Below are 23,390 nucleotides of genomic sequence, written 5' to 3'. Positions count from 1 at the left end.
TTTATTTATTTTTTACAAGAAACTTTAACATTATTTGTATTGATTTGAAGCATAAAATAACAAGATTAGCCGATCATGACCAAGGGTGTTTTGGTGTGGTAAGTAAATTTTTGAGAATCGTTAAATGCAGTTATATTTTTATTTCTTTTCCAAAATTTGAATAGACTCGTATCTATACCATAGATTTACATTTTTCATATTATGGACAACTCAGATGGACAAAGAGACATTTGACAAATTAATGTCATTTAGACAAAAACATACAAAAATGAGCGTGACACATGACAGAAGTTTGTTTTGTTGACGTTTTTTGTAGGTACCTATCATGTATTCATGTAATTTTGTTGAGAAATTGAATTAGGTATTGAAATGTATTTTGTAACCATGTTGTATTGACAGAACTCGTGTTGTTATCAAAAAGTTATCGCAAATGCTCACGGTTACTGAAATCATCTTTATCAATGTATTCATTTCATCCTTTCCCTCATTGTATTCTTACTTGTAACCTCGTCTTGTCGTATTTATAACAGCAAGTGAACTTTTAGGTTTTTATTTTACTAAAAATGTCGCAAAAAATAGTTTTTGTTGGTTTTATAACTTATTCTAATTCCTTGAAAGATCTTAATGCATTTGCCGGTTACTTATGTGTTGAAGACGGAGTGGTAAATATTATATTTTTGTTTATATTATGTATATTTTTTTAAATATTATTTATTATTTAATTTATCAGTAAACATAAGTATTTATTTTAACATTTATAGATAACCAAACTAGGTACACGAGAACAATTTGGAATTTTGGAAAGGAAAGGACAATTCAGTGGGTTTAGAATAAAGCATTTGGGAGGCAATCAATTTTTGATGCCTGGTTTCATAGATTGCCATACACATGCACCACAGTTCCCAAATATAGGCCTGGGACTGGACAGACCCCTGCTGGAGTGGTTAGATAAATATACATTTCCATTGGAGTCCAAGTACAAAGATATAGATTTTGCGGCTAGGGTGTATGATAATGTAGTTGTAAGTAGCATTTTAATAATTATCAGAATATTTTTTTATATAAGAGATTATAAATGAGATATTTTAACATAATATTTTAAAATGCTGAAGTATTTCTCAATCTTTTTTATTTTTATATCTTTTAAAAGAAGTTTTTAAATATTATAACACTTTCTATAGCTAAATATAAAAATGAATCCCAAAATGTGCTGGTAAGCGCATAACTTGAGAACGGCTGAACCGATTTCGTTAATTCTTTTTTTATTGTATTCCTTGAAGTACGAGGATAGTTCTTATGTAGAGAAAACGTAAATATGTACCACGGGCGAAGCCGGGGCGGACTGCTAGTAGATAATAGATCTACACCTAATTGAAGGAATAAATATTTTAACAGTTAACATAGTAATTTTTGTTTAAACAGAATCTGCTTTTCTATTAAAATAAATGAATATTTACAGCAAAGGTTACTGATAAATGGCACAACAACTGCATGTTACTTTGGTTCTCTGCACAAGGAGGGTAGTTTAGAATTAGTCAAGAGTGCCATAAAACACAAACAGAGGGCATTAGTGGGGAAAGTCAGTATGAATGTGCAAAATGATGCTGGTTACTACAATGATACAGCTACTGAGTTGAAACAGACAGAAGAATTTATTAAAAAGGTGTTGAATTATAAAGTAAGTTTAGTTTTTAAAAACAGATCATCTCTTCCTCTTTCTAAAAGGCCGGCAACACCTTCATTCTTGTGAAGGCTCATGGGCCAATGTTACACCTTGTACTAAAATATAATCAGAAAATCTTTATCTGAAAATCTCCTAATTATATAAACAATTCTTCCCTTCTTCAATATTTAAGAAACTTTTGGAGGAGGTTCTGTATACTGAATAGCAACTGACTGAAAAATGTTTACATGAAATTTGAATTGTCATAATATTATGTTGCAGACAGATTTAGTACAACCCATAGTGACACCAAGGTTTGCTGTAAGCTGTGATGACAAGTTACTGTGTGGTCTAACAGATATTGCCCTAAAATATGATTGTAGGATACAGGTGTGTATATATTATGAATATTATTTTACTTGATATGAATTTTATTATACAGATATTACCGTCATTATTTTTCATTTAACTAACGGATTTTTAAAGCGATATGTTTCGAACACTTTACAGTTTACAGCGAGCATGATCACGGGCAGAATAAATCGCATTTAAAATTCGCTAGAAAGCATTTTTTTAATGAACAATATTCGCGTTAAATCAACAAAAGAAAATTCTAAACATAATTTAATTTTTAGAGCCACGTATCGGAAAATACGAAAGAAATAGAGTTTGTATTAACTCAATTTCCTGGTTGTGCTAACTACTCTGATATTTATGATAAGTGCGGAATATTGACAAACAAGGTAAGGAAACTGCATTCTATACAATAATCAAGGGCATTATCTTCATTAATACTCACTAATAATTATTTATTATAAAACCATTTGCATTGAAACTTAAGTTTACATTCGCAATGTTAGTCAACCTTTAGTAATAGCTTTATGAGCAAGGCACGATATATAAATAGAAACAATATGAAATAAATTTACACTCAAGGTCTCAAAATTACATTTTAAATTACATTATAATGACTCTTTCATACAGGTCTAAAGATCATGAATTAAATTGTGTCGTCATCTCTCTCTCACGCAAAGTAGGCTCAATTCTCAAAATGATTTGCACAATATTTAATAACATATTGCGATGATTTTATCTGAATTTGATGGGAACAACGCACTTATAAGAGCCCTAACACTTAAACTGAACAGAAAAACAAAGTTTCCTAACTAATCGGATTTACGTTTCTTTTGAGGAATTCTTCAACTTCAAATAAGTTTTTCGATCTATAAAAATCATTTCCAGATAATAAGGTAATTCAATTAAGGGCATCAATACAATATGATGTGACACTATTCATCTTGCAAATAAAATTAATATTCCATATAACATTTGCCAGTAACATTTTCATAATACCTATTTCAAACAGAGACAACATTCTTAAAGAAAAGTCTTTTAACGCTAACTAAACTCATTTAAGTCAAAATTTGCTTAAAAAAAGTTTGTGATGACTACTAAAAATCTTAAGGCTCGTATCATCATCATTCACGCAAGTGGTGTATATGGGGGAAATGTCAAATTGACAGTTCAAGGGACATTAGTAAGTGTCAAAAGTGTAATCATAATGTAAACATCCTTAACTGTATCTCATTCCTTTTCAGTTCCTAAATTTCAGATTAAAATTCAAGTAAACTCGAATTAATAGAACATAACACCCGATCTAATACATTAGATAGGGAGGCGAAGAGGGGAATTTTCTGCAATACTCGAGCGTGGCAGTTTAAGATATGAGAGATACCTTAGACCTAATAGAACAAACTTTTTCACTATTTAGCTCTATATGTAGTGACGCGCGCCTAGGATAGACGATCAGATTAGTAAAAAAAAATCGATAGTCCGAAATACTCGAGCGCGTCAGATTAAGATATTGGGGGTTGATTTTAGTGTTTTAAGACTAAATTTAATTAATCTGACCATAAGTCCTTGACGCCGCCGAGTTATAGGGTCGCGAACTTGTAAAAAAAAAACGTTAACCCGGCATTCTCGAGCGCGATTTTTTTTATTTTTATTTTGAAGAATATAATCTAAAACTTACTAAAAACACAAAATCTGCCGGTTTCCGCATGACCGGAAGTCTGGAGGAGCCATTTCGTCTTCCGAAAAACGCGTTGCAGCATATAAGTCGCGAACTTTACTTTTTCAAAAAAAAAAAAAGTTTAAATAAACAAAAAAGGTAATTTTATTTTACAAAAAAAGGTCTCTTTTCATTTTTGTCCAAAGTTTAATTTTTTTTTACTTGAAGCATCATAAAAACTCAATCTCCCGGTTTTTTGAGTATATCACGAAAACTGAGGGTGGTAAGAAAAATTGATATGAAATAACGATGATTAAAAAAAAGAAACCCACAAACCTTTTTCGGTCAGATTAAGAGAACCCACCAACATTTTTATCAGATTAAGAAAATATGCTTTCAGGATACCTAGATAAACCTCCCCTATGAAAATCTGACGCGCTCGAGTATTTCAAAAGGACTTTTTTTTTCTGCATTTTCAAAAATTCATCGTAACTTATCGTCATGCCGTAATCGTCAGTTTTTTTAAGGGGAGCTTTCTTGGGGCCTAATTAACACCCCTTCCGAAAATCTGACGCGCTCGAGTAAATTTTTTTTTTTGTGCATTTTTGACGAATTTATATGCCTAGCCCCACCACGCAAACCGGCAGATTAGTATACCGTTGTTATCAGAGGCACTTTGGGCATACGTAGTATGAATATCTGACGCGCTCGAGAATGCCCAAGTAACTGTTTTTTTTTACATTTTTGAAAATCCGTACACGCCAAACCCACCGCTAAAATGGTTTTTACCATAGAAGCTTTTCTTTTCGAAATTATTTTCTCTTTCGATTTTGATAAGTCTCGACGACGCCGTTGAATTACGCCATTTAGCTACCTCGCCTCCCTATCTACATATTTTAATGAGCATTTTTTTGTGTTTGATCGTTATGATGTCAACTCAAAAACTAACTTGCACCATTTTCTAATGCGTACCTTTACCAAGTACAGGCCTGATTTTGTTATTAACTGAATAAAACGTTGGTTTTATCACATCAATCTACATTTAAAACCAGTAAAAGACGCCTAGTGTAATTGCATAATGGACACGGTACAAGGCAAATAAAACACACATTCTTATATCACATGTATATTTATTACTGTAAATAATTCTTAGTTATAACAATTTCCAGTGTATAATGGCGCATGCAGTATTCCTTTCACAAGAGGAGCAGAGGTTGTTTGCTAAAAAGGGGGTATCCGTCGCACACTGTCCTGCTTCTAACACAAGACTGAGATCCGGCTTGTGTCCCGTTAGACAACTTTTAAATAACAATGTCAATGTTGGACTTGGCACTGGTATATTTATGTATAATTTGCTTAACTTTCGGATTCACGAGTGCAATTTTAAATGCATTAACGCTTTTTATAGCAAAGCATGTTAACGGCACATGCAATTACGAACGGCATACTAGGACGATTGCCTTTGTAATCTTTCCTTGTCCCTATATTTATTTGCACTTCTTATCTTTGTAATTGCATATTTTCATGATGTGTATAAATAACAAATTGATATAAGCTTCAATGTGCACTTTGTCCTTTTCGTTTTTATTGTGGAGGTTTAATACCACTTTTATATACCCTAACGGCATATAAGACATGCCAAGGACTATGCTATATTTACAAGTGACACAAAGACCCTTAATTTTAAATTCCTTAACGCTTCAATCCTATCCTCGATATTTTTAATCGTGTTTAGATTTTTTAGTTATATCTAGGTGACGTTTCTTCCAGAGGGTAGTATATTTTCATTTCTACCCTCGAATAATAATAAAAATGTTTCTAGATGTGTCGGGCGGTGATAGCGCAAGTATACTAGATGCATTAAGGCGCGCAATGGATGTGTCCACTCATCTCGATATGCAGGGAAATGGCGGGAGTGCCCTCGATTGGAAAGAAGGCTTTTTCCTTGCAACACTAGGTGGCGCTATTGGTAAGTTATTTGTATATTGATGGACGCATTTTGCATACCTACCCGACAGAATTTTGAAGAAATAATAGTTTTTTATTCGTTCAAACATTAACCCTATGATAGACGATATAGCATTTACGCCAATATATTTTTTACATACAAATAATGACAAATACAGATTAATATTTTTTTATTTTCAATCTCATCCTGTAATATAATATGAATTCATTTTATTTCAGCGTTAAACCTCGACGATAAAATCGGTAACTTTGCTATAGGCAAAGAGTTTGACGCCCTTGTCATAGACGTGTTTCAAGGCCAAGTAGACGACTACGGGTATCCTATAGCAACCAGCGAAGAGCACATTATGCACCTCTTGCAAAGATTCCTTTATGTAGGAGACGACAGAAACATAGTACAAGTTTACGTTAAGGGGAAAATAGTGAAAGATATTCTGTGATTCATTGTGATAATTTTACAGTACCTTTATAATTATATCCGTGATTTAAAGCATTTAACCAGTGATAATATTATATAGAATACCTAGATTTATTAGCGAAATATATATACATTCCAGTGAGCAATTTATTTTTACAAATGTACCATGTGTATTTTTTATAATATACCATTATGAATAAATAGTTAATTTCATTATAAAACTGGTTTTCTTGAAAGCACCTTTCAATTCCTTCTAAAACCTCAAATCAGATAATTTGAAAATTAAATACTTCACTAACCTCAATAGTAGCTAGTTTTGCATAAAAATAAGGAACTATTTTCCTGATTGAAATAAGGTAAATTATAGCTACTCTTTCTTTTTTCTCTATCTTAATATATATAAATCTCGTGTCACAATGTTTGTCCTCAATGGACTCCTAAACCACTTAACCGATTATAATAAAATTCGCACACCATGTGCAGTCCGATCCAACTTGAGAGACGATAGTTTAAACATGTAGGTACCACGGGCGAAGCCGGGGCGGACCACTAGTATTTAATAAAATTTCACAAGTCATCTAATCTTTTTTAGATCATAGAAACTGATAGTATATTTACTAATATCTAGTTACTAAGGCAACAATCTTATCATTTTTATTATTTGAAGTGACATCTATAAGGATAAATGTAGATAATAAAAGAAAAATATTGATTTTTAAGATGGGTAAGATATCAAATAAAACACATTACTTCATACTTATAATTTCGTGTAATTATTAAAAATTGTAATATTATAAGGATGTGCAAATACAGTGTGTCCATGTAAAAGTAATGTACAAAGCAAATCCGTATAATAATAATACTTAAAACAGATACAATATAACAGATATACTTCTTCGTGTAGTGCAAAAATTTAAACAATAATCGATACCTAAATAACAAACATTTCCATAAAACAATGTCACGAATAGTTACATTGTTATTGTGATAAATTTTAACAATGTCCTAATTTTACCAAAGATCTTAACATCTACATGACGGATAATACTCAAAGAACTGGTACAAATCGGTGGAATGATAACGTCAACATATTCGAGTGTCAATATAATACAAACACTAAACAGTCTTATAAAATCAATTTCATTAACCTAATCTTAAATTATAAACTCAACTTAGCGTAAAATACACTTTCAATTTAAGTAAGCTAATTTAAAAAAAAAGGACGCACGTGAAAATATAGAATATGCATTCAAAAAAATAATACGTCGTCTCCGCTTTACATAATATTAAAATATGTAAGAGCAAATAAATAAGCGTTTTCCGTGTATGTACCTACAATCATAAGTTCATTCAACTATTTAAATCTATATCTAGCCAATGAACACAAGCTTGGACGTTTATCCAAGATATCGTATATTTTCACTACGTTTACATATATATAACATCAAATTTATGATAGGCGATAGCCTCAACTTTTAATATCTGAATATATCTAGATTAAAAATACTACAGAAAATGCACATAGAATGATTAGGGACAGGTATGAGCCACAACCTTTTCCACAAAATAACATTGAGCTGCCTTCCGTTAACCAAATAAAAACAACTATCACATAATAATAAAAAATCATTTGCTAGAGATCTACTTCTGCCGATTTCATTAACTTATTTTAGAAAAACACGTAAGTGCATATTTAAATAATAAAGAAAAAAGTAACAAAATTGCATTTATAAGCCGACTTCAATGAGCATATCTCTAGCAATACAGTAAAACTGTAATAACAAATTTAACAGTCTTAAAGTAAAATCATACCAATGACATTTATGTGCGAATAATTTTTTAATTTAGTTATATTTACGCTTTTAATAAATCGATAAAATACATCGTTAAGATTTAGAAGCGAAAGAGTCGACTATGTTAAGAGTGGAGTTATCTATAACCCCAAAAATATAGAATAAAAATGTATCTTAAAATCTCTTAACTCGACCGGCTTCGAATAATATAAGTATATAAAACGATCATACAACTAACGACTTCACATTTCTAAACATGTTACAATATTCATAAGAGATTTCACAATCAACTAGCACCTATAATAATACGTCAGAAAAGTATCCAACTGTATTTATCTAACAATTGGTTAAAGTATAAATAGTTTAAATTCGATACTGTTTGATGTTATTTGTACTATTGCTTAATAGACATCTGACTACATTGCAAAGGTAAAAAATATACATGTCTATTTAACTTTGAGTTATTATTGAAGACTAAAATGTCTGGAGTTGACTTTTTTATCTCGATGAGATGATTAAATATTATAATTTCAAGAGAAAGGGTTCGTAAACAATCAGTCTTCATGTGGCTTAACCAGAAAAGTCATAAATAATTGTGATGTTTAATAATCAAGCCACTATGTTTTGGTTTAGAGTGAATAAAGAAATTAAATTACGAGGTAGAGAGAAATGCTGAAACGTTCTTTAGTTAATACATATTTTAGCACACATTAATTATTAAATCTAATTTAACTTTATATACTCATCGCCCCGTTTCATTTCTGAGACCGGCTTCTTCTGAGAAGATTGAATCTTTAATTCTACTTTAAAATATTACACTAACCATATTATAGTATGTAAATATGTACAGGAATGTTATGATTTTATATCTATGTCAAGTCCAAGTTTTGTTCGTTAAGACTACCCTCCTCTACTTATAAAATAAAGGAACATAAAATAGTTGCGTTCGTCATTACATAATGGCACATAATCTTATAAAGCTTTGTGACTTTTCTTTCAGTAAGTAATAATTAATACCTATTTTTTATAAAAAGAAATTTATAATAAACCTTAAATTTTATAATTTTTTGTTAATAAAACTCAAAAATATAATAAATGTTGCAGGTTGTTTTAAAATTTAACTGGTGTTTCTCATAATCTATTACTTTATTATTTTGGCATGGTTTCTCGATTATTTTAAAAAAATTATTGGAATATTTCAAACATTTCGTTCAATAGAGAGCATATTAAAAAGATTCATATAAAAGTTCTATTAATATAAAATGTGTTAAACAAAATTAATAAATCAATTATAGACAATAAGTGAAAACGTCTCAAAATATTAAAGCGCCAAGGGATCGTCCTATTTTGTATTTACTATAATTAAGGCAATATAAACGTACCAGAATACTTCAGAATAAACAAAAACCCTGAAAATATAAGTTTTTCATAAACAACTTTTTACTCGCATTGATTGTATGATACAATAAACCTTTTATTTTATTGCTTAGTTACAAAAAATAAATCCTGTTTTACGATGATCCTTTCATAATATTATGTATTTGATACCCAGTTTTATGTTTACCCGATTATGTTTTTAATACCCAGGTGTGACATGCGCATATGAAAATATGTAGGAATTATATATTTTTTTTCATTAAATACAAATGAATGCAAATGTGGAATGCATGAATGCAATCCGGATTAATTGTTCTTTAATTTATCACAAAATCACAATGCTGTTGCATTTAGGAATTGTTAATGGATCGTACATTTGTGCGGACACGTTCCAATTTAGGGTCGGTGCATACAGGTCGATTTTTGAAGACATAATATATCGAGTTACAATAGAAGGTGTAGCATTTGCATTGTGTGCATCGTTCCTTATAAAAGGTACAATCCGTGTCAAATAACTTTGATTTGCTAACTTACCAACACTTGAAAGTTGGAACGTGGCTTGAAAAGTATGAATGTTACTTATATTGGTCTATAAGATTTACTTTTAAGCATTTAATGGCTGATATTGCTGCAGCGCCAACAAAGCTATATGACCCGTATTGTGCATTAAATTGCTCGCAATTCGTGTGAGGACAATTCTGGTACAGTGATAATTCCACTGTAGGGTTACCAGAAATGAGAATTGTTAATAACTCAAAACTCAAGGAGTATCTACTGAATTAAAAACAAAAAAATTATCAAGATATTAAAATTTTATCCCATATAGTTTTCTGGTAACCCCACATACAATATAGTTTTACCACGTTAGTTACAATATTAACCACGTCGTTAGTTTGATTTTGCATACCATTTCGGGTTGGATACTATTCACTCACAGATTATTACACTGCGCAATAAATAAGTTAAACTTCAGACTGATTTTAGTGCATTTTGGGTTTGAAAGATGTTAAAATTACGCAAATAATCTTTACATGTTTGATAAGGCTTAATGAAAATGCGTGCGATTGATTGAGGTCGCCATTTTGATTTCAACTATATATATCGCGCAGTGCAATGACGTAACCACAGAGTATAAACTAAACAGGACAGAAAATTATTGGACCATATAGACAGAATATAGCTTTTTTTTTAATCGTAAACATCATCGGTATAAGCATTTGAGTTGTCTAGTTTAATATTTAGTCGAATCTTCAAATATGAGTGTCCTCACTTCTCTACGATCACAGAAAATTTTAGCATTCGCATAGTTGTGGGGTAATCATAATATGGTAACTTAATCTGGACAGCGGTTATATAGCCAAATAAAAATAATAATTACGTGGTTGTAAAACCGTTTCAAAAAGTGAGAGCGTGCAAAAATATTGTGGACATGTGGCCGATCACACTGTCACTTGAAAGCTAAATGAGAAACTCATATTTTTGTGGTTACACAATCTAGAGAGTGAGAGTTCTAACAGACGAACGGCAAGTTGTGAACGGCAAAGGCTACTTCAGCCGTCGCTACATGTCGACGGCAGTCGTCGGCGCGTCGGCGGCAGCAGTCAATACGTTGACGGCTGCCGTCGACAGGTGGGGACGGCTGAAGTAGCCTCTGTCGTTCATAACTTGCCGTTCGTCTGTAAGAACGCTTATACACCCAAACAACGTTTATCCATAAACAGTTAGGTTATACAATCGTAGGATTGGTTATACACCCATTATAAAGGTTAACGCGTGCAAAAGCAGCGCGGACAGGCGTCCGGTCAGGCGGTCACTTTACGAGGTTGGAGAGCGATCGGGATCTCAGTGTCGGAGTGTGTGAGCGCGCGGCACACGCGAGCGCGCCGCGAACGTCGCCGCGAACTCCGACGCTCGCCGCCTGGGCGTGTACGTGTGTACGTGGTATTATCTTGTTTGTACATTTTAATGTACATGTGTGTGCTTTTCGAATATGAATACGTGTCGATCAAAGTGCGGATGGAAGCAGTTTGTAATTTAATAGTTAATAAGGAACATCTTTAAAATAGAGAATTAAATGGTTATGAAACGAAAAACAAAAGTACTTATATTATATATTTAGCCTGTATAAACCTGTATAGATAATATAATAAAATTAATTAATATTAAAATACGTCACAGTATTAGAGGGTTATCCACATTCATATTCGAAATGCACACATTATTAATAAAATATATAACTTCTGCGATGATATGTGCTTCAAATCGATTAAAACGTGCTTTATATCCCAATATGAAATGAGTGTTGTAAAAAGCGTTATTTGTTAAAATTTATATTATATTGGTAGAACGAATACATTTTAATACATTATTACCAGTTATTTTGATAAGCACATACAAACGCAGCAATTGAAACTTAATTTCAAAGGATTAAAATACCAAGACACTACAATCAGAAATGGGATAACAATGACATCATAATAAATAACACATTAGAGTACATTAATCTATAAATCCTTTTTAAATAAGCTTTAAAATAATGTTAAAGGAAAATAAATTACATATTATTATCTATCAATGTAGTGTCTAGGCAAAAATATAAAAAACGGTGGTTGCAAAGAAATGCTAGTAATTTTTTTCCTATAAGGCGAAACTAACAATAATTAAACCCATAAATACATGCAAAAGAGATCTATTAATAAAAAAAAAGGTACTTAACTATAGGTACCAATAAATGCATAATTTTACACAAATTGCTAATCCGTTTTAGCAATAATTTTATGTGAATAATTTATAATATATAATATATTACATCTGCTGTTTGCACTTATTATTTCATCCAAATTTATTTCAATATTACAATATACATATTATGAAGAGAAAATATCGTTGTGTTGATCTAGCAATAATCATGTATCTATTATGTTCAATATAATACAAGAAGATTATTTTTAATCAATACCTGGCTAACGCTAATTTAAAATTTTGGTGGATATGTTTACAGCAAATATTTAATTAAAAAGAAGTTTGGTTCAATAATAATCAATTACTCTAAAATGTTCTAATAAGCAAATCTACAAACCTTGCTTATAAGCCCGTGTTGCTGATGTGGAAGAATATTCTCAAAACACATAAAAACGAACAATAAAGAAAGCTTGCCAATCGTTAAAAATCTTGGCAAAAAGCCAAAGAAAATCTTACCTAATATAATAAAATTATCAAAAACGATAATGAGTTAAGTATCATTAAAAAACAAACATGCCTAATGAACATAATGCGGAATCAGGAGTATAGTAATATTAACATAGTGTTGATATACAAAGAAACATGCTAGCGTCACTGTAGCTTAAACTGAATTATTAGATGCCTATATTTCGTACGATATCATACAAAAATTCTCATCTTCAAAAAACAATGCAACATCTGACATGCGCAAAAGTTGCAGTCACAAAAAACATCTAAATAATATGTACAGAATTAAAAACATTTTTAAGATAAAAGGCACAATACACATTTACATGCAGACGCGTTACACATCGAACTATACACATAACACATACATTCCAAGCTGAAGCTACCCTTAGCGTCAATACTGTGTCAGTAAGCGAGAAGACATTTCACCCCTGTATCATAACTGCCAAGAAAATTTACACGAAACATTGTTATAAACAACCGATCCCAATTCGACCGACAAACGATCCCAAAACCACAACACCAAACGATACACCAACGTACAGTCCGCAAAATGCCTTCACGCACACAGTACCGGTGCTTGGGGCCCGCTCGCGTCAGAACAAGAACTCTAGGCAGGCGACAAGGACGTATAGCGCGGTGTTCTGCGGCTCGCAGGCGGGCGGCGGCTGCGGGCGCCGGGGGTGTGCGGTGCGGGGGGCGGGGGGCGGGCGCGGGGGGGCGGGGCGCGTACCGGGGCGGGGGCGGGGCGTGTCCAGGGACGCGGCCGGTTGCAGGAACCATTCGGAGCGCGTCCGCATCCGCGCGCGCTGCCGCTCGTGCACCTGCGGCACGCTCAACGTCACCCGCTGGCCCGCGAGCCGCGCCAGTGACGCGTCGTTGTGCAACGTGGCACCACTGTTTTTACGGGACTCTTCTAACTTGGACGACATTTTTTTTGAAGTGAAACTTCTTTAGGCGCGTTGAGTAAAATTTCAAGGCCGCGTCATGGCAATACCGTCACGTCATCGAGTTAGGCGACGATTTAGGTATTTTATAATCTTGCCAAAGAAGTTTCACTTCTGACACGTGTGCTCGGCACACACGCTCTTTTTATAAGTTCAACGTTTGTCTTGCTATGGTTGGATACCGACTCCAAAGTGTTAGATTTTACAAGAGTGTTATTAACAATTTATTGTAATTTTATGTTTGCAATATTAAACAGTGATACCATGTTATTCCAATATCAAAGGACTTTTACTTTAGAACAACTATACCGAAAATTTGCGTCGTTTGGTTTAATTTAAATTAAAATTACAATTGAATGGGATATAATTTTAAAGATCTACTTAAAAGCGCAAAATTTTTAGGACAGTTGTTCTGAAAGCGAGACATCATCGAACTGTTCAACTCAACGACAGTCGATATTTTCAGTAAATACAAAAAATACTTAAAACAAACAATAGATTTAACTTGATTTATTGAATTGAGCAATTCGAGTTGTCTTCTGTGTAAATCTTACCTAATAATAACACTTTATTTTACCAAATCCATATTTACCATCAAAATTATTGTAACTAATATTTCTCATACATAAAATTCAAATCAGCATTCACTTCGCAGTCATATTCACTCATGTCGAATTATTAATTCAACCATGTTAACCTATTATCTAATAATAATATTCACTGAACATGTAAATCCACGCACACTCCACGATAAACAACTACCAAAATACCTAACATAAACCGTTAATATGTTAGAATAATAATGAAAAGTTAGTAAACCTTAACCACGATTAGTTACACACGGAAACTTTTTAATCACTATACACTAACAACCTTTAATTAATTATTAGGCTTTATCATAAAAATGTTTTTCACTCTGAAACAACCTACGATCACAATAAATATCATAAAATACGAAGGATATCATTAATAATACAAATTTCAACTGTGACGGGAGAAAATAAAAATACCATAGCAACAGATGGACCTAAATACCTACTGCAAACAGATATCATAATCATATCGCCATGCGAAGAATTTACGTAAACCGTTTACGAATTATGTATATCGAATATAAGTAACCGTTAGGGTAAATATCATTACGTATCAATCAAATGAATCATTTTATGAACCAAAAAAAGACTATAAATATAATATATTATGTATATATATTATATATTTTTTTTTTTTCATGTTTTTTTGACTACTTGAATTCTTCATGATTTTTGTTTATTTCAAAGTAGATTTTTTATCAAAAGTTTTCTTTTTTATTTCAATAACTTAATCCCATTTACCCCCAGATCACCTGTATTCCTTTATAAATCGATTTTTTTAAATACAAAAAATTTGTAAACGGTTCACATAACAGGGCAACACAGAAACAGATCCATCGTGTGATATCTACAGGTGGCTACGGAAAAAACTTCACCATTAAAGTAATATATCCCTCAGAGTGCGCTAGAATTTAAACATACATTTTATATAATATATCTTTCAACCACTGTACATCAATATAAACAAGTTTAAATTAAATGTACTCAAATCTTTGTCAAATAATCGATAAATTCTATGAACTGTTTCTTGTTTCTTTTTCTACGAAAAGGAAAGTTCAAGTTTGTAAAAATCTTGCATAACCTGATATTTGTTAGGAGCACAAATTGGTACTTATTCCCAAACTATTAAATTTTAATTAAACTATTTTTCCCATATTTCGTTTTTTGGTAAATCATTCAGTTTCAGTTGAATCATTAACCACAAAAAAATTATCATATCATCAACATAACCCTAACCTTCATAACCTAAAACAGAGCCACAAACATCAAGTCACATCAATCCTAACCTCTACAGGAACACTGATAATAACATCAAACTCCAAGGACCATACTGTCAGGTGTCACATTAATACTTAGTAAACAACAAGTACGCTGTCAACGTCAAAGTCCAAAGTACACACTCGGGTAATGAGGTCCAAAGTACACACTCGGGTAACGAGGTCCAAAGTACACACTCGGTTAACGAGGTCCAACGTACACACTCGGGTAACGAGGTCCAAAGTCCACAATTACTTAATCTATTTATTTCTTACCTGCGGCAAGTACGAGAGGCTCTTAGTGCTCTCCGCGTACTTGTTGATTGCGCGCAACTCCTCTAGCGTCATGTGCGGGCTTGAGTTACTGCAGGACGACTGTGATGAGGAACTCATTGACACCTGGAATGTTTTTTGAACTACCCTCAGTTATGTGTGTTTAAATGTTAGTAGATGTAATAATGATGCTAACTCTATTTGGAACGATAGGTAAGAGATGACTAACTTACTGATACTTGGTCAACTTTTGTAGGTACCCTCATTTTTGGAAAATGTATATTCGTGCTTATTAAGTAATGCAATGTTTATTTTATACGTAACTAAACTATTATTGCTAATCTGTAATCATCATCTATACATATAATAAATCTGTAGAAGGGTCAATTCTGTACATTGAAAATATTGAAAAAATAAATAGCAGGGGGTGTTACTGGATCGATACCAAACCCAAATATGTGATTAAAAAATTTTTTGTCTGTCTGTCTGTCTGTCTGTATGTGAAGGCATCACGTGAAAACTAGCGGTTCGATTTCGATGAAACTTGGTATAATTATACCTTATTACCCTGGGCGTAAAATAGGATACTTTTTATCCTGGAAAAATACGTAGAAAAAAATTAATCTTAATTTTTCAGTTTTATCCATAGACGTTGTTCCGTAGAACCGCGAATACACGTTGCGTATTATTATAGGCCTAGCCGTATTTGGGAATTGGGTCCAATAGATATTTATAAGATTTTATTGTCAGAGGTACCTACTCAAAATGGAGAAATAAACCATCCACGCGAAGACCGACATCCGCGCGGACGGAGTCGCGGGCGGAAGCTAGTTAGAAATAATAATAAAATAGGACTGGAAATGGGATATATTTTTTAATAAATATTTTAAATAATAAATAATCCTTCTTTATCTGATAATATTTTCCTTATCATTCATAAAAATAACATTGCACAAGAGCATTGTGCAATTTGCAGACCGTGAATAAGCAAATTTTAATACAATGCATTAAAATATTTATCATGCGTTTAACATGATATGAATATAAAATCGATAACACATATTAATATAAAACATACTTTACAAATTTAAAACAACGCTGTTAAAAACGCTTTTCAAATACATATTTGGAATTAAATTGACTCAAACACGGGTATTTTAGAAACAAGGTACCCTCCACAAGTTTAAAAGAGAGGGGAGAGGGTCCTCTCACTCATAAGTTTTAAAGTCTATATTCTAAGCAGACTGTTTACACAAACTAAATCATTTTTAACCTTCTTAACCAAAAACTTACTCATTCGTAGCGTATTTTTCCATCATTTTCTTACCTTAAAAACGCTCTCTTCCAAGGAAATCGACAGTCTTGTGCACGAGTCCAACAGGCTATGTTCTGGAATGATCCCTAGACCCAGGGCTCCCCCTCCCCCCGCGCCAACTACGCCCATCAATGCTGGCATTGACTGGCATTCTTCCGATTTTGACAACGCTATAATAAATTGGTACAATAATAATTGTTGTGACGCTCGAATACTTTTCAAGTTTGAAAATAAAAATATACTTGGAAAGAACACAACTTAATTAAATTTATAGCTGCATATAAATAGGTGTTTAGTTAGTATAAACCGATTGCGAAAAAAGGTTGGACTGTCAACTCTCATCTAATTATTATCTACAAAATTATGATCGATTGTATCAAGAAAATAATATTGTCAACAATTAATGTAGGCACTAGGTACATAATAAAACATCTTCGGAAGGATTTCAGTATTGTTACTGTATGTTGTTAAATTTATAAAGTACTCTCAAAAAACAATATAAAAGGAGCTTTGAAGCAATTCGTAATTAATTTTTAAATTTTAGATTGAATATTATCTTGTTAATTTAAAGACCATATTAAATGATGTAATACGAATGTGATAATATGATGACCAACAAATACGTGATTATTATTTCAATGCAAACATTAACATAGTATTAGTATTCGAATGATGTTATAAATGAAATATAAAACTATTTTATTATGAAACACAGATTTAACAAAACTACAGTATGTACTTCTATACTACTATCCACCCCCTTGTTACATGTGTAGGACAATTTGTTATTTAATTTTATAGTTTAAACTCACCAAAAATTTTGACTTTACAAGTAAAATTATTATTAATTTTGAGGTATTTTTAGCGACTTTAAGGGGTTTCATGAACACGACCTGTGAAAGATATTGTTATGACTGAAAACCGGTTTTTAAACCCATTTAAAATTGACCATTACGCTATTTTATGTAAATAATATTTAGTATGATTATTAATTCTAACACAAATTATAACATGATTTTGGAAAATTAATTATTCCATGCACATTTTGTCATATTATTTTGTAATTAAGAACATTACAGATTATATACAAATCAAATACATTAGTCACCTTCCAAATTATACTTGTTCCCCCATCGGTCGCATTCACACTGCAACCAGGTTTTTTCAGCTTCCAGTGATAATTGCCCTGAAGGAAGATATAAGATTTTTAATGACAAAATATTACAATTCCGTATTTACTGTTTTATTGTATGTACGTGTATCATACAATAAAACAGTAAAAATTAAAAAATGTGTGCGTGTACTAGTGTAAACATGTAAGAAGTGAAACTTCTTTTAGCCTTATTTTTCAAAAAATAATTTACTATATTATGCAACTTTACAGAAATACGTCGAATCACACGTGGTAGGGATAAGAACAAGATGGCGTGTAACGAAAAAATGTCACACGTAACGAAAAAATATTACACTAAATTTTTTTCCAATCCCGATAAAGAAGTTTCACTTCAAAAAACTATTTACGTAGGTATACTATGGAGTGATTGTAGGATTATCATGTCTTCATTTCTATAGCTCCTATACATTTCATTTCATAAAAAAAAAACGAAACATAACCAAAAAAAATATGACAATACATTGAACAGTTTACAAAATATACACGTTTAAACTTTATTCCAATCCCAACAATTACTCAACAAAAACGTCAACTCCGTAAAGGTTATTAGTCTTGTCGGGATGTTTTTGCGTACAAAAATCAACTTTACCGCGTATTTCTTAAACCGTGGGATTGTTAATTTTTCACACCATTCAAACGCGTCGTGTTTTCTGAAGACGCGCATTGTTTCTGTTTTAATCGTTAAAACATTTTTGATGTTATACCGCAAGTGTGCTAATAATTACATGGATTACATGCTAACTAATTTATGAAACAAAAGATTTTGTAACTTGATTTTGCGGATTGCGAGATTATTGTAGCGAAGAAGCTGATTTAAAGATAAAATTTATATATAACCTTTTTTTTGCCATACATGAAGCATATTCTTAAACGATATGAAAGAACTAACATATTATCTTTCTACTTCCTTTAACATAAGGTAAATTAAAAATAAGGTAAATTCAAATATAAACATAGTGCGGCCATATCATGGGCCTTAAGTTATCTGAATTCACTTAGGGACACGTTTTATCAAAACAACAATAAATGGTTGTATAGTACAGCTACTTTATCCGTCTAGATGGCGAATTGTGACCTTTATTTTATCAGTATCATCGACATTGATAATAGTTAATTCGATTTAGAATTAATTTTTCTCACGTTTTTCAAGTATGTACCTAACCATAACAAACGACAAGTTTGAAATTCATCGAATTTAAACACACATGCACATGAATTAAATAATAAATACCTCCTAACACATTTATGAAATGAAATATCATCACTTAAGTTTAAACAAATGCTTTAAAAAAAATGAGGTCAATTTTGCATCTATTGTAATAGCTATTCAGCAATAAGACCGCCTACTTTACCCTAAAACATTTAACATCATTTATGCGCATATGAAGAGCAGTGTTGTCCTTACTGGAAGCTCGCTCTACATGCCAAACTTTGCCTGACAACACATCCGCTTATTAGTAGGGGAGCCCAGGATGCTAAATGTGGATTTACTCGAGCGTCACGGGAACCTATTAGAATTGGTAGATTAGACCATAGCGAGAAAAAAAGGTCCTATAATGTTTTCACTTTTAGCGGTGGGGAAGGGTTTTTTGATTTTTTTTAATTTAAAAAAGAAAAAAAATGGCTTGGAAATACTCAAGCGCGTTAGATATTGATATTTTGCATGCTCCAGGACGTCACTGAAAAAAAGTATACGTTAATCTGACGATTAAAGTGGCGATTTAATCGCTATGAAGAAAGGGTAAAAAATTAAAGTAATATTATTCGAGCGCGTCAGATTAATATCTGGGGGGGTTAATTACAATATAAGAAGTCCCCATTTCGCTAATCTGACGATTCGAGCTCAACCTTAGGGAATTATGGATTATTCAAATTTTCCAGCGGGGCCCCTGAGCGCACCCACCAACCATAACTGCTCATATTGACTAGAGGTACTAATGAATAGCTAAGGTACCGTCCCTAATAGTAATCTGACGCGCTCGAGTAAATCCCAAAATCCCCTCTTGGGCTCCCCTACTATATTGATTGCAGATGAAACGAGGAAAAAAAATTACGCGCGCATACGTCAATAAATAAGAAATAAACTATTATCTAAATCCACTTACTAGCATACGCCTCTTGATCCCTATGATGTCTGGGCGGCGGCGGGTCCCTAAAGGAGCATATCCACTCATCCTTAACCCGCAACACGCGGCCCGTGACTCGCGCGTAGTACTCGTAGTTATCTCGACCGAACAGATCGCCCGCGCTGAATTGTTCTATGAGCTGTCGCATTATGCGTGTTGCCACCTGAGGGATAGTTTGTTTTATGTTTAAGGTATGTAGGAGAGATTAGTATGAATATAAATGTGTACTGAATAAAGAGTGTAAAAATGTAGACTTTGTAAAGCCCAAAGAGATCGCTAGCGTTGAATTTTTCTATGAGCTGTCGCATTATGCGTGTATAGTTTGTTATAAGTTTAAGGTATGTAGGAGAGAATAGTATGAAGAGAAATGTGTACTGAATAAAGAAGAGTGTACATGTAAGTATGGAGCCCAAAGAGATCGCTAGCGTTGAATTTTTCTATGAGCTGTCGCATTATGCACCTGGGGGATAGGTTCTAAGTTTTATTTATACATATATGGAACTGAAAACTTGATTTATGCCTCAGGTAAAAATATATAAAAAGAGTGTGTAGAAATGTGTACTGAATAATGAAGAGTGTAAATGTGTAGTAGTGGAGCCTAAAGAGATCGCCCGCGCTGAATTGGTCTATGAGCTGTCGCATTATGCGTGTTAACATCTGGGGATTCGGTTGATTTGTCTTAGACATAAAGGAGAGAAGAAAAGTCTCAAGAAGAATTTTTTTATATGAATTGTTCATTCCATATTTTTTTAGTTGTTAAGTTCGAAGATACCTTTTTGAAACTAGATAGAAAAGGAAGCACTTTGGAGTAGGGCTACGTCGTCTTATGTCCATTGTAATTTGAGTAAGGTGTGTTTAAAAGCTACGTAAGTATTAAAATATAATTTGAGGCTATAATTTTTTTTTTTTTTTATTGAATGCATTGCTTTAAATTGAAATTAATGCTACAATTACCTACAGGAAGCTATAGCAATATTATATTAAATATCAAAGATAAGTGCGTTGGAACACTTAAAAATATTGACATAGCGTGACAAATAAGCTCTATAAGATAAATAGAAATTGTTTCTAGAAAGCTATAAATCACATAGTGCGTCATAATTAAATATACGTTTAGATGAGTCAAGCGACAGCAGGATGTGAGTAACGAATTTTTGTGAATTAACCTCTTATCTCTGGCATGCGTGTTTATGCAAACTTCCTTGTGCCAAACAATAATAAAGCAATAAGTGAAGTCCCATGTCCCCAAGTGGGGTAAGGGGCAGATACATTATACATCTGTTTCACTGATCGATTTTCTTTAAGGACAAGTAGGTGATCAGCCTTCTGTGTCCTGCCAGACCGAGACATTTTTTTTTCTTCGTCTCCACCGGGAATCGAACCCAGGACCCCTCGGTTCTACGCTCACGCGTCAACCACTGTACCAAGGAGGCGGTCAATAATAAAGCAATGCACATACATAAATTATAGCATAGTATACATGATGTCCCACTGTTGGTATACTAAGCTCAAAGGAGGTTATAGTTTTGCATACGCTGAGTACGTAAAATAATAATTATAAAATTCCAGACGCATTTTTTTTTTTCAAATAGATGAATTCTTAAATCTCTATGTGTACACCCAAAACAAGCAACCCGCACAACTTTCCCACCAGCTCGTGATCTATCGTTAGAATAGAAAGATTATGTTTTCATAGACAAAACGCTCACATTAGAGAAGCGGTATATGCCGGCTGCGCGAAGCTAGAGAAGAAAACAAGGAATTTCAGGAAAAATTTAGCATAAAATTTTTGACGTAATTTTGTTGTTTAAGTATTTTTTACGTGATCAGTGTATGCAAAACTACAAGTCCCTTTGCGCTTAGTATACCCTGTATAATTATATAAATTAGTGATAAAGTAAAGCAGCGTTATAAAGGATATTTACAGCATTAAACGACGTCATAAAGAACAACTGCACTGTAATATTGAAAGACATAGACGACTCTTATTTGGTTCAGGGCTTATTTATGAGCGGTTAATTTTGTATACATTTAACGGCTTGTCTGTGAGCAAACCCTAATATGCTGAGAATGTGAGGCGAAAGCACTAAATTCTAATCTATACTAATACTAACAATATTATAAAGCTGAAGTTTGTTTGTTTGAACGCGATAATCTCAGGAACTACCGGTCCGATTTAAAAAATTCTTTCGGTGTTAGATAGCCCATTTATCGAGAAAGGCTATTACAGACTACTACTAATATATTATCACGCTAAGACAAACAGGAGCGGAGCAATGCGCGTGAAACCGCGGGGCATGCTAGTCACACATACCAATTACAAACATTGCAAGCGGCGCTTTCAGCTACTAAAGTATTTCCTGTCATAAACCTAGAGAGCAAATAATTGATTCTAGCGTAAGACTTAAAGGTTCTCAGTTCTAACAATCTAGATAAGAAAGCACTAATCATCTACTTAATCGAAAAATAATAAAGAGATAGACATCGAGAAGATACAGATCAAAGGAACGCTTGATTTAATCTTTCTACACTAAAAGATTGAACGAGGAAGCTGTCTCTCTACTCATACCTATTAGTATTACACACACAACTACACTAATAATACTGTAATACGATGAATACTTACACACACTTCGGCCTTCGGTTGCATGTATTGAACAATTGTGTTTAAAGCTATTTACAAGAAGCATCAACTAAATTATACATAATGTTAAGACACTCGTGAACAAAATTGTAATTCGACAAATATAATATACCTATTCAATCGACTAAATTTAAAAATATGAATTATAAATGACTTTATTTGCATTACAAATAAGATGTCTTAATTACAATCTACATTACCAAATTACTTTAAATAAACAATGCATAATGATGTTATAAATACGAAATTTACACAATACATAGTATGAAATACCGGCGGTAGGTACCTAATTTATTATTTTTTATCTTATAATATAATACTATTTATTTAAGATTACACAAATACGTTGTGATTGTACAATGAATAAAGAGTAATTATTGCTTTGATCTATTTCCTGCAAGCAACCTTATAAAAGAAAATATTGACGTTATAAGTGAAGATATTTTGCTAGTCCACAACAACTATAAAATATCGATTAATTATTTATACAGTAATAAGATTAGGCGCTTAGACGATATAATATCTTAATCATAAATTGCGTAGACAACCATCTCAACTATCAATTTATAATAATCAGATCAAACATGTTCCTACTACAGGTACACGGGCCTCCTATGTAATCCATACTAATATTATAAATGCG

The 23,390-nt window shown here is 32.6% G+C and overlaps 2 protein-coding genes across 7 annotated transcripts in view; one reads left to right on the top strand and one right to left on the bottom strand.

Moving 5' to 3' along the window:
• Positions 1–322: 322 nt before the first annotated feature.
• On the top strand, positions 323–6,235 carry LOC123700881 (guanine deaminase). 2 transcript variants are annotated; one of them, XM_045648245.1, is made up of 8 exons: positions 323–662; positions 762–1,022; positions 1,460–1,678; positions 1,946–2,053; positions 2,299–2,406; positions 4,844–5,009; positions 5,497–5,643; positions 5,862–6,235. In XM_045648245.1, exons 1-8 carry the CDS (start codon positions 564–566, stop codon positions 6,080–6,082), a joined length of 1,329 nt encoding a protein of 442 aa, XP_045504201.1. In that variant the 5' UTR covers positions 323–563; the 3' UTR covers positions 6,083–6,235. The 2 variants fall into 2 exon arrangements, with proteins under 2 accessions (XP_045504201.1, XP_045504202.1); XM_045648246.1 differs by having other exon boundaries at positions 550–662; positions 741–1,022.
• Positions 6,236–8,958: 2,723 nt separating this feature from the next.
• Positions 8,959–23,390, bottom strand: part of LOC123701076 — a 36,708-nt gene continuing 22,276 nt past the window's right edge. Inside the window, exons 6-11 of one of the 5 annotated variants that reach the window (XM_045648494.1) lie at positions 20,083–20,266; positions 17,912–17,989; positions 16,816–16,973; positions 15,492–15,614; positions 13,153–13,243; positions 11,033–11,148 (exon numbers count right to left, since the gene is read on the bottom strand). In XM_045648494.1, the coding sequence (XP_045504450.1) occupies positions 11,033–11,148; positions 13,153–13,243; positions 15,492–15,614; positions 16,816–16,973; positions 17,912–17,989; positions 20,083–20,266 (750 nt within the window). Of the gene's footprint in view, positions 11,149–12,110; positions 13,244–14,656; positions 14,864–15,491; positions 15,615–16,815; positions 16,974–17,615; positions 17,697–17,911; positions 17,990–20,082; positions 20,267–23,390 lie in introns of those variants that run through there. The other 4 variants (XM_045648492.1, XM_045648491.1, XM_045648493.1 and 1 more) reach the window with 4 other exon arrangements.

Source organism: Colias croceus, chromosome 20, assembly GCF_905220415.1.
Source record: "Colias croceus chromosome 20, ilColCroc2.1".
In the NCBI taxonomy this organism is placed as follows: domain Eukaryota; kingdom Metazoa; phylum Arthropoda; class Insecta; order Lepidoptera; family Pieridae; genus Colias; species Colias croceus.
The sequence above is the reverse complement of the archived record's forward strand: the minus strand, read 5'-3'. Positions and strand labels throughout refer to the sequence as shown.